Source organism: Anser cygnoides, chromosome 3, assembly GCF_040182565.1.
Source record: "Anser cygnoides isolate HZ-2024a breed goose chromosome 3, Taihu_goose_T2T_genome, whole genome shotgun sequence".
Classification (NCBI taxonomy): domain Eukaryota; kingdom Metazoa; phylum Chordata; class Aves; order Anseriformes; family Anatidae; genus Anser; species Anser cygnoides.
In genome coordinates, this window is record NC_089875.1 from 96,198,981 (window position 1) to 96,211,362 (window position 12,382).

Genomic DNA, 12,382 nt, shown 5'->3' on the forward strand with positions numbered 1-12,382 from the left:
GTGCTGAAAAAAAAATGAGAAGTTGCCTCTGCCATACGTCCACAACACAAACACATCAACTTCTGTATTCTAAGGGCTTTACTTGCTGGCTCCAGGTAAGGTGCTGAACACCTGGCTGCTCTGGAAGTAAAAGGAGATTGGCGGAAATTCTTATAGAGAATGCGGTCATTCAGGAAAGGAGAGATGGATGAAAATGTTGTTTGGAGGGCACAAGAGGATGAGGAGTAGTCCATCCAGTACTCCTCAGTAGATGTTATTGTGAAGGACCACTTTCCCAATAAATCACAAAAAGTATAGATTTTTAAAGACAAGAATTAAATGCCACAGGTAATGAAGAGGGTGTTACGTACAATCTTTCACTCTGAAAAACAAGAGATAAACCCTACTACGTTTTAGCAAGCAAGAGCACAACTTCCTTTTCTCCTCACCGATTTTAGGCAACAGCCACATGACAGAGTAGACAGTCCTGTTTCCTCACATATATTTTAAGAACAGGCCTCCCCTGATGTGACACCAGTTTTGATTCTTTTTTCAAGAAGAAACAATGTTTGTGCCAAATATTACAAGACACGACAGTTTCTTTACAAAGAGCCATCTTATATTTGAAAAAATTAGAGGCATGCAGCCCGAGCAGTCTCATACAAAAGCATCTCAAGGCAATGACTACATTTCTCCACTTAACAGCGTGCTGCCTTTTCAGCTTGTTCATTTTGACAAGTTGGCTGCTCACAGCTCCCCAGGTTCTGCTACCCTTCAGCTCTTTCAAAAAGGCACGGCATGGCACAAAGACAAGGATTTGCAGATCATGTAAGATTTTTCTATCATCACTTCCAATCCCAGATTGCAAGAATTCTTCAAAATGACAGTAAAGATCCCCCAAGCATATTATAAGAAACTCTGAAAATATCCAATGCTCTGCAGCACCTTCAAATATTTACTGTTTAGGTATCTCCTACACAAAAAGAATGCTTCAAAGTAGTGTCAGCTTAGTTCTGTCAGTATATACTCACTCTAGCAGTACATTTTCTCAAGTTACTTAGTAAAGCCAGGACCCATTGCAAACCTCACCTAGACCAGACAGAACATTTTAAAGTAACAGTTTGGAGTAATTTATCTTACAATGGAAAATCTATCCTAATGATTAAAATTCTTATTCAACACTATCTTCTGTTAACAGCATCTCTCCCTGTTCAATGACCACGGTGTGCACTTTCAAGGTGAGTTCAGCTATGTTCCTGGTCAGATCAAGAATAAATTTTGCCCACCCAGCACATCCCTCAAAAATGGTTTTTCAATCCCTTCAACAACTACACCCCTCTAGCAATTGATTGTCAGTGTTAAGGTCAACTTCTCTTACTACTAACTTCAGTCAAATTTGCTTTCACAAAAACAAATATATAAATCTCTCTTAGTCAATTTAAAAAGCCATTACAGATATTACATTAATAGCTTGAACAAACTACATTGCTTTACAGCATACCATTAGCACCTAATGCACGTGTTCCCCTCAAAGCAAAACTATTCTTCGTCTTTAGAAAAACTGCTAGCTTGCTTTGAGGTTCTTAGGAAGAGTTCTAGAGCAAACAAAACCCAAAGCAAACAAGAACCAAAAAACATGTACGTGCAAGGTGGCTAAAGGCAACCTACCTCAAGAGATAGCTTTTGTTATTTCTGGTTTGGACTGTGGTTTTTCTGTGGTAAGCACAGAATACCTCTCTTACAGACAGAATCAAAGTTACCAAGACTGGGATGGAAACCTTTCCACAGAAAATGTTCTGGTATATGTAGGGAAGAACCTACTCCATGGCTCCAGGAGCGCAAATGGACTCCCTTCTTTCCCCTACAGCATGCAGGTATTTGCACAGTGATCAAATCAAACGATCAAATTTGATCATTTGATCAAATTTGATCATTTGATCAAATTTGATCAGTGATCAAATACCGTATCAGCTGTGAGCATGAAAAGGATGCCTTATCTCCCACAAACCACACACTGGTGTATCTGTGAGGGCCATACAGTTCGCTCTTTGAAGAAGACAGATACGTGGTTATACACACATAATTCCCCTCATCTCCTAAAGCTAGATAACTTTAGCTCCACAGTTAAACCTGGCTCACAAGCTCGCAAAGAGGTAATTCCCATTACAGTGCAGCCTGACACAGAATTAAATGAATGCCAGACTGGGACTGCAACAGCGTTTCCCATTTTGTAGTATATTTCATGACTAATAAAAAGCAATTTTTAAAATATCCTGAAAATGTTTTAAGGAAGCAGTGCTTCCGGTAAATAAAAGTATTTTGTTTTGATAAAAAAATTTTAGATTTATTCTTGTTTCCTATATTTTGTTTCTTCATATATAAAAATATATGCAAAATGAAAAAAAAATGTTCTGACATTTCTGATGATTCTGAAGATTTCTTCCTTATATGCATCTTGACAGTAAGATGTTCTGCTTCAGTGGCCAGATTTAGCAACAGATATGCTTTCAAGAGAAGGGACAGAGAAGGAAAAGAATCCTCTACTAGAGCTCAGTAATACAAACGACTGCGTTTTCCAACGCCTGAAGATACAAATGTCTGTTGGAGAGCCAAAGTCAGCACACGTCTGGCAGAATCATTGGCAGATGGCTACAAGGGGTTCTTCTTTCTGTGGAAAAACCCCACAACCTCAGCTCAGTCTCCCTGCCAGAGGTAAGAGGCACGGTGATGCTAACACAGCTCTGGGGCGGTGGGAACGCCCTTAGCTCAGACTCAAGGCTCAGCTCAAAGGTGCCCGAAGATTTATGCACAGCCCTTTCTGCAGCTTTGACCATGATGCAGAGGAGGGTCACACAAGACGTTCTGTGCTAGAAACAGCAGATTAACAGAGACTCAGAATCCTGGTAATTCCTCATGTCACCAAAGCAGCCAGAAAGTTTGATTAAAAAAAAAAAAAGAATTAAAATAAAATAAAAATGGAACAGAAAATGGTCCCTGAAACCAAACAGTCAGCTTGCTCCACTGCCAGGCCAAAAAAAGAAAAAAAAGGGCAAGTTTCACTGTGAAAAGTAATTGTAACTCTGCAAACTGCATTACCTGTTGTCACCCAGCAGGAAAACATTCATCATCATGAAAGGGTTTCCTATCCTTCGCTCTCAGACTATTTCAAAAGCTACACAGCTATCGCTGACTCCACTTTATAGCTCAAAAACTGTATGTGGAGACGTTAACAAATTGCCAAATTCTACGTGGAGGAGGCAGGAGAGGGATGTAGGCCTCTGCTCATCAAAGCTACCTTAGACTACATCCAGCAGACTTTTACTCTGTTGCATTACAGTTGCAGAGTCTGTAGTGGACTATAATAGCCCTTGTAGTATAATTGGGTGGCTTTAAAAGTCATTAACAGTGGTTCAGAAAACTGAGCTAGAGAGCCAGCACCTTTACGGAAAGCAATTTAAAAAACTTTTGGTTCATGAAATTATTCCATAATACTTCATAAAGTTATCGACTCCTTCAGGTTGGTAAGGGTATCAAGAGGAATTAGTCCAACCTGGTGCTGAAATCGCGGGTCAGCTATGGGCAGGCCAGGTTGCTCAGGGCTTTATCCACTTGGGTCTTTAACACCAAGCACTGTCTGCACAACCCCTCTGGGAAACCTATTCCAATACTTCATTATCCTCACATTCAGTTCTTTTCCTCTCTACCAGATACCCAGACAGAACTCTTCCTTTTTCAATTTATGACCGCTGTCTTATGTTCCTCTGCCACACACGTAAATAAAAAGCCTGGCTTTGTGTCCTTGATAATCTGCCTGTAGGCACCGGGTGTTGCTGTTAGGTCCCCCTGAAGCTGCCTCTTCTCCTTGCTGACCAAGTCCAGCCCCCTCAGCCTCTCCTCACAGGGAAGCGCTCCAGCCTCTGACCATCTGATAGACTTGCCCTATTTATCAATGTTTTTCTTGTACCACAGGGCCCAAATCCAGTTATAGCATTCCACCCACATGTGGTCAAATGAATGCCAAGGGCAATAATCAATCCCTTCTCCTCCATCCACGCACTGTGCTCCTGATCATACTGCCCACGATCCTGTTGTAACCCTTTGCTACCAGGGCATGCTGTCTGCATTTTGAGCCTACCACCCACAAGGACACTTGGGTACTTGTCCACAAGCTGCTCCTCAGGCAGTCAGTCCTCAGCCTGTATCAGTGGAGGGAGTTACTCTGTCCCAAGTGCAGGACTTTTGCGCTTATCCTTGTTGAATTTCATGAGGTTCTTGTCAGTCCATTCCTTCCAGTTGTCCAGGTCTGTCTGCGAGCAGCCCTGCCACTGAGCCTACTGACTGCACTTCCTAGCTGGTACTACAAACACAAAAAGTCCATGTCTTCCATATGACTGCACTATACAATTAATAAGATTTGGCTCTGCAGTTGTGCCTTTAATTTACAAAGTGTTGTCTCATTACAAAATAATACCTGATACACACATTTAATGTAGCAAATTACATTCTAAAAATCTCAGACAAAAGCAAATATTTCACTAGATTTGTCAAATTTTTGTGGTAACTGGTATTCTTTGCTTATTTAACCAGAATAATCGATACAAAGGTCCCTCTGCTACACACACTAACAAGTGAACCAGTTTTTGCCATTTGCATGAAGTTACTGTCTTTTCCTCTTAAGAATTGCAATAAGACAATCAAAATCATCAGCTAAAGGCCACTGAAGAGAGAAAGTCCATATTGTATTTCAAACAATGCCCCAGAAACAAAAATCTAGGTGTCAGTTCCAGGTCAGGCTCACCAATTGTTTATTTACTTAGTAATGAAAACACAGCTGTGACTACTGTACTATGCACTTCTACTGAAACAAGAACACATCCAATACCTTAAAGGCTTTGTTTTTCTCTTCCTTTTGCTGTTTCTCTACTTCAACGTGGCGTGCCAGACGATCCAGTGTTGATGCAACTCTTTCTTTCTGATAGTCAACGTGATCTTTACGCCTAGCATTTCTCTACAATTAAAAAGTTAAAACTTTTATCTGGTAATTATTACGTTAGTAACAGATCTTAATACAGTAAAAAGCAATGCCAAGCAATCAGGACATAATTCAGTACGGATAGTTTGATCTTAAGTTCCACAATCATCACAAGGGAGTGAGCCAGTGCACGTACAGAAGATCTGCCTTTCCTTATGACCCAGGTTTATTGCACACATCCTCTACTGCAACAGTGGTTATCAGAAGTCAAGAGACGGGCACTGCTGACAAAAATTACTCCAGTAGCTCGTTCTCAGTCACTGTCCCTCTCAAAGGTCCCACAGGGTGGACACAAGAAGCTTAGGGGATACATGAATTGACCAGCTTGCTTCTGACTCAAATCCAAACATTCTTTACAAAGCATGAAGCTGAGTTAGGACCAGGCTGACAACAGAGTAAGATCCTACAGCCTCAACACTCCTCTTAAAAAGTCCTTGTAGAAGGAAAAGGTCTCAGAGTAGGCAGATACATTTGCAGGCTCCAGACTGCAAACTGACTTCTGAAGTCACTTTTAAAGTGACGTTTTCCTTCCCTTTTCTTCACTACACTTGTCAAAAACACTGAAAGACAAATAAAGGCTCTAAATTCATTACAAGAAGGCAGAAAATGTCTCTGGAAAAAATGAAGTGTTAGCATACTTCTCCTAATTATTCAACATTAGGTAAAAAAAAATAGAAGACTTAAATAGTAGCTTATTCATTAATTACTTGTTAAATTACCTCTAACAAGTTTTCCATGAAGAGTAGATGATGGGAAAAAATACAAGAGACTAATTTTTTAAATTATTTTTTCTTTTAACTGAGAAGTCCCAAGATACGTTACAACATACTCACATGATCGTAAGAACTGCTGTTAGGTTCTTCATCTTCACTACTGACCAGATCAATGCATTCAAGTACAGGTCTTAAGGGTCCTTCCTGAAAAAGTGTTAAAAACACACACATACAAAAGCATTAAATTGTTTTCCCTGAAGGTAAAATATTGCTCGCATCAGAGAACATTGGTAGCACTAAGGATATTTTAAGGGGAATTTCACCAAGGTTCCAAGAGAGTATATGAACAAAATTCCTGAAGGACAACTTAACAGACTTACGCACAAAATTGGTAAAACATGCACATATATGAAATATTCACAAATAATTCAAGTATCAACTTAACATATAAATATCAACTACCAAAAATAAAATGAACAATCTTGGCCTGCTTAATAGCCTTATACTCTTCACCTCCTCAATCAACTTAAAATCTACATTTCTAGTTGGAAATGCTCAGCTTGTGCTGTTACTTCAGTGGTACTAGGGTATCAGACTATCACCAAGAAAGGAATAGTTCTAGATTTTACTAAACACAACTAAATGGTGGTAGGTTTTTCACAGACTCACTTTTGTTTTTTTTTTTTTTTTTTTTGGTTTGTTTTTAAGAAGACACAAATTAAACTCTGACTCCAAAGGAAATTAAACTCCTAAGGAACTTCAGATATTATGAAAGTGAGAAATAGTTTCATACACATTTATATCCTGAAGTCTACTACTTTCTAAGGATGTTGTCCTTGAATGTTTCCTGATATAAGCATCTTGAGAAACTTCACACTGATTGTCTGTGAGCTCAATGACCTGCTGGTCTAGATATGATCAACACCTGATGATTTACAGGCCCTCAAATCCCTCCATGTTTACATTCTGTCTGGCGCTACTGGGCAGATAGCAGAACATCGTCACAAACATGAAAAAGCAAATAAAAAAGAAATCATACTTTTATGCTTTAACTAATGAGATTCTAACAAGCAACCAGGTCCTGTATTTTTGGAGAAGACACACAATACGTCTCGAGCTCCCTGCACACCCATTGTGATGAGTCTTTCAATTATAAAGGCAAAAAGAAGCACTACGTCCACAGTCTGATGTCACACACACACAAAAACAAACAAACCAACAGCAACAAACAAGGTATCATGCTATAACATCACCACATCTCAACTAGCTAATCAGTACAGTGAATTTGCAATAGGAAAAGTAAGCCTACATACACCAAACAGAAGTATGCCTAGCTACTCTAACTCACACCCTAGTCACTGCCTGGGTACATACACATCTTCCCTGGTATTTACGTTGGCCTCATTTTTATGACAATTATGCACAGAAGAGAGGCAAAGTTAACTAAAAATCTCCACACACTGTAAAAAGCTTCCCATCCAAATTTATTACACCCTATTCCCAATCCTGCTAGATTCTGAAAGCTATTATCTAACCTCAAAGACAAGAAACAAAATTAAAGATAGTTTAAGCTTCTGTTGTTTTTTTTTTTTTCTTTTAAGTCTGTACATACAATTCCATCTACGCCATGCGACAGGGTCTTTGACTGAGCTGTAGTATTACCCATTTGTCTCTCAATGCTGCTGGCAGGTGCCACACAACTGTTATTAACTCCAAAGACATTCCTTATTGTTAGACACTAAACTTTCTAGGCAGAAAAAGGAATTCAGACAGTCAACAAGTTAGTGATTTCTTGAAGAGGCACAGTACCATACCCACTACCTCTGTCATGTATTTGGCAGTGACCTGAATGTCTTAAAAATCAACCAAGTAGGGCAGGCTACGCAGATTTACTGCCTCATGAGAAGTAGCAGAGAAAACTGCAGCAGCATGCAGTTCTCTCCACTGTGTTTACTGCATCTCATTCCTTCCATTCTTCCACCTTTCAAGGCCGTAAAGCTGCTGAGCTGGGCAGGCATAAACAGCCCTCACTGTCTCTCACTGGGAAGGAACAGGGATGAGACCTTGGACAAAGGACAAAATTTATACGAATTCAGCTGCAGGACTCACATTACCCCTAAAGAGTGCTTAAATTCTAACAATTAAATAAGGAGAATATGATTTTCTAAACTAAATCTGAAAAACCCACAATGGATCATCTTTTGTAAAAAAATGACAGCCCCTATAAATCTGTAAGAAATTAAATCCTCAGAAGAAACAACAGGTGCTAGCATGTTACAGTTCAAAGATGCAATCAGACCATCTGACCGTCTCATCAGTTCAGCAGGGTGTTTTGAAATGTTCAAGTCTGATTCTGACAGCTGTGGCTTCCTCAAACGCAAAGATTTTCCTTATTTCTCTTTATCTGATTCCCTTGGTTCAGCTCCGCAACCAACTACTCAAAAGTTAGGGAACTGACAACTGAAAAGCAGAATAACAACCTGCTTTCAAGCCTAACAATCAGAATAGTAAATTCAATTACATACCAGTAGTATTTCACTTTTTTAGTGTTGTTTGCATGAACAAAACATTATTTTTCCTTCTGCATTTTGTACCTTTTACTAAACAATTTTTATGTATTTGTTAGTTTGCATTCCGACTTGAATACAAATGTGATACGACATTTTTTTTAATACTTCTCAAAGATATACATCCTTATTTCCTCCCCCCCTTTTTTTGTGGAAAAGGGAAAAATAAGAAAAAAAAAAAAAAAAAAATCTATCTGCCTGTATACACTCTTGAATAATAATGCAAATCTCAAATGTAGCACTTAGGCTAGTTTGTGTTGCATTCACCTAAAGGTTAAGCCACCAACTAGGATAAAAAACAAATACTGAAAAGAACTACCGTCCTGGGCCAGATCAACAACTCAACAGGACTAAAACAGATACCTTGAGAAAGTGTGAAAATCAGGGAAATTCTGTCCCGAGCACATCTACCTGGCAGCTGCTGAGGTTGACATATGAGAACCCTTGATGAAAGCTGTCATCAAACGTCAGAGCCTGGGTTAGATCCATCCTCTCTCACAGAAGTGACTCCAACACTTCTCCGAGAGCGCCAGTGGCTGCAGCCCAGGCTCATCCCTACAGCCTTGCTCCTCTCCACCAAGAGGATGCTGACACCACAACGGAAAGTGAAGGTCAAAGCCTCTTAATTCAGTGGCCCTGGACTGAAATCGTCCTCGTGGAGGGAGACTGACTCTAGGACGACTCCTTCCTTAAATGTTCACAGAGGCCTTCCGAGAATTTCATGCACGCAATAGCTTCACATGGACTTTTTCCTTTTATTATCCTGCTTGGAGAGGCGGTGCCAGGTGCAACATGGCCTTTTTACAGGGACAGAGCAGGCACCACCAGTAAACATGCCCAATTAATACTCCAGGAGTATTAATTATGGAGGGAGAGGTCTGAACAGCAGGAATTTAGCTTTTGCTCTGTTGGCTCACCTCAGCAGCTATCTAGTCCCATATTTAACATTATCATTATGAAAATTACTTCCTTTTTTTTCCCCAACTGGTTAAACTAAATAGTAGCACAGTGCAAAGACAGCACCAACCCCGAGGACTCCATCACTGCAAGAGATTCATGGGCTCCTTAAAACCTCCGTAGGGATTCAAAGAATTCCAATTGTTTTTGATGTATCAGTTTTTCTAGTATCGCTGGTTCCTCGCAGTTCCTGCTCACTTCCCATGTTTCATGTCATGCCTTCCCAACCCTTTCGCTCCATAGGACACTCTTCTGTGTCTATACCACTTGAATTATGACTAATAATGACTTTGAATTAAGTTCAAGCAGTAACTGGAAATATGTAGGTCGCCCCCAAGTGTTTTAGGCAAGAAAGTTTTATGCAGTTATACCACACCCCTTCTCTAGATCTCCACAAAAAAAAAAAATTGTATTAGTTTTCCTAAAACACAGAATCAGACAGGTTGAGGTTGGCAGGGACCTGTGGAGGTCATCTGGTCCAAGCCCCTGCTCAAGCAGGGCCACCCAGAGCAGGCTGCCCAGGACCATGTCCAGGCAGCTTCCTATAGGTTTATGGAATGAAAATAAATATATGAAATATACCACACATGTACACAAAAACACAACTTTCAAGAAAAAGGAAGAAAAAGAGAGACCAGGTGACCTACAACTACTTGTTTTTAACCGGAATATGAACATGTTGAGATATTCAGTGGGCTTCTCCAACCCAATTTATGAAGTACCACTTGGTGCACTGTCTCCTTGAGACATGCAGTACTTAAAAGATCAGATAGCATTCATACACAATGTTTACGAAGCCCCTACACATCTAGCCATACACATTATTATATGGAAACACTGATCTAAAAGCTAGGCAAATAAATTAGAAATCCTTCTGAAAGGTGCACGTTTACTACAGGGACGTGTGGTAGTGACCTGAGAAGAGGAAGCACGGCTGACATGAGGATGCAGCCAGTGTCAGACACCCTTCCTTGTATTCATCACTGACCACAGCAACCTCCTCACCCCAGGACACCAACCCTGCACAAACAAGCCTAAGCAGTCCTCCTCCCATACAGGCCAGACTGCCTCAAATCAGTCATCACTGGACCACAAAGTGTCTGTGCACATGCAAAAACAAGAAATAAAAGGTAGCAGAACCACTGTTTTTATAGGTTTCTTTTCTATCAGTTGGTGTTCTCGGTTCTACACCAGCCCTTCAATCATTGCACGCCCAAAGCTATATTAACTTCCTCATTCTTTGCCCAGCGTTTTAAGAAAGTGAAGCTTATACAACCATGCTACACATGAATGCTTGCCCGTTTATTTAAAGAACTCTGAACTCATTAGTCAATTCTGCTAAAATTCAACTAAAAGATCAAGACATCTCAGAGATGATCAACTACTTATAGGTTTAGCAAAAATATGTATATGCCCCTTATACCTCTGCACCTACATACCTGTGCAGAAAGGTGTACACTGAATCTAGACTTTATCAAACATCATGAAAAACAGGAAGAAAGCTACTGCCAGTTACTTTTTAGCATTAAAAATAAGACAAATCCATAGGAAGCCATCCTTTTTCAGTCCTAGCATCAATTAACAGCTTCTTTCTTATTTGTGTGACTTCTGCTTTAGGAGAAATCATCTTTCTGTTCTTGCACATGCGCCTGCCATCCAGCACCATTTGACTGATGATGGATTGAGGCTAGAGCACTGGCAGCATGAAAAACGTCCTGTTTGGTTGGGTACTTAACAGATATAAGTATCTTAAGGTTACTCGCACATGAGCCACACGTCAGGTGCTGTACTGTAGCTATGACACACTGCTTCACCATTTGAGAAGGCTGCTTAAGGCCTTCCAGTTTTAGACAGCGTATAATGGTTTGGACGGCGTTCTGCAGAGCGAGCAGTGCTTTACTTCATTACCTTCAACGAGGCTACTCATTAAGCAAAACGCCATGCAACTGACAACGAATGACCTTGTCGTGTACCTCCCCGACCACTTCGCATCCCCCACTCACCTGCTGGGATGCTCGGCTCTAGGTTCCCTCTGTAGGACCAACTGGCATCACCTACCGCCCTCCCAGTGAACGTCCCTTTAAGATAAGCTTGTTATCTGTTTAAGATAAACTTGTTATCTTAAAGCCAACAGCTTCCAGATGAAGCAATTTTTGACGATCGTGGTTACGTTTGAAAGGCACACGTTAAGTTTTCTGACCCAACGCAGAACCCAAAGCCCCTGTTTCACTGCGAGCACGCCGCGAGCCCGCTTCCAGGCGCGGGATCTACTTACTCCAACAAACTCAATCTCATCCTCGCTTTCGGAAACCGACGACTTGCTCTCGGAAACGGTGGCAGAGTCGTAAGACTCCATTACCTAGGGAGAAACAAACCCAAAACACGCTTCATCATCCACGCTTGCGGCGCTTTCGGTTTGATCGGGAATTCACCTTTCCAGCCCCCCCGTTCCCAAACCGCGGCCTAACCCAGGCAGCGCCCCAGTGCCAGCCTCCCGCGGGGGCAGAGCACCCCCGGGGGCTCGGCATCACCCCGAGGGGCTCGGCATGGCCCCGGGGGCCGCCCCAAGGGGCTGCCCGGCCCCGCTGCCCCCCGCACCCACCCTCGGGCCGCTGCCCGCCGCAGCGCCGCTTCCTCTTCCCCCGGGGGCGGCGGGGAAGGGGGAGAGGCGGAGCGGCAGCGCGGCTTGCCGGGACTTGTAGTCGCCGCCCGGCTTCGCCCCGTTCCCCTTCTCCATCCCCTCCCTGCTGGCGGTGCACGAAGCCGGGGGACCCACGCGGTGGTGCTGGAGCCGGGGCCGGGACCAGGGCCGGGGCCGGCCATGGCGGCGGGCGGCGGCCAGGGCGCGGAGGCGGGAGCAGCAGCAGCAGCAGGAGGCCGCGGGGCCGGGCGGTGGCGCCGCGCTGAGGCGGCGGGGCTGGGCTGGGCTCCGCGGTGCCTCCCGTGCCCTGCTCGGCCCCGGGGACGCCGTTGGCCCGGCACTGGTAGCCGGGCGGGGAACGTTGTTACCGCCCTGCTTGAAAGAGGCTTCGGTTCTGAGGGAGGGGTGGGGGGCAAGACGTGTGACCCCCCCCCCCCCCCCCGGGGGGCTCCCTCCTCAAGCCCCCTTCTTTCCCTGCCCCGCTTGCTCCACG

General features: G+C 42.8%; 1 protein-coding gene across 4 annotated transcripts in view; it reads right to left on the bottom strand.

Annotated features, from left to right (window-relative positions):
• Window positions 1-12,176, bottom strand: part of ZNF451 (zinc finger protein 451) — a 43,388-nt gene extending 31,212 nt beyond the window's left edge. For 2 of the 4 annotated variants that reach the window (XM_048078817.2, XM_066994776.1), the window contains exons 1-4: window positions 11,851-12,016; window positions 11,524-11,607; window positions 5,845-5,928; window positions 4,862-4,987 (exon numbers count right to left, since the gene is read on the bottom strand). In XM_048078817.2, coding sequence (XP_047934774.2) covers window positions 4,862-4,987; window positions 5,845-5,928; window positions 11,524-11,607; window positions 11,851-11,985 — 429 coding nt within the window. In that variant the 5' untranslated portion in view covers window positions 11,986-12,016. The other 2 variants (XM_048078815.2, XM_013172244.3) reach the window with 2 other exon arrangements.
• Window positions 12,177-12,382: the final 206 nt, after the last annotated feature.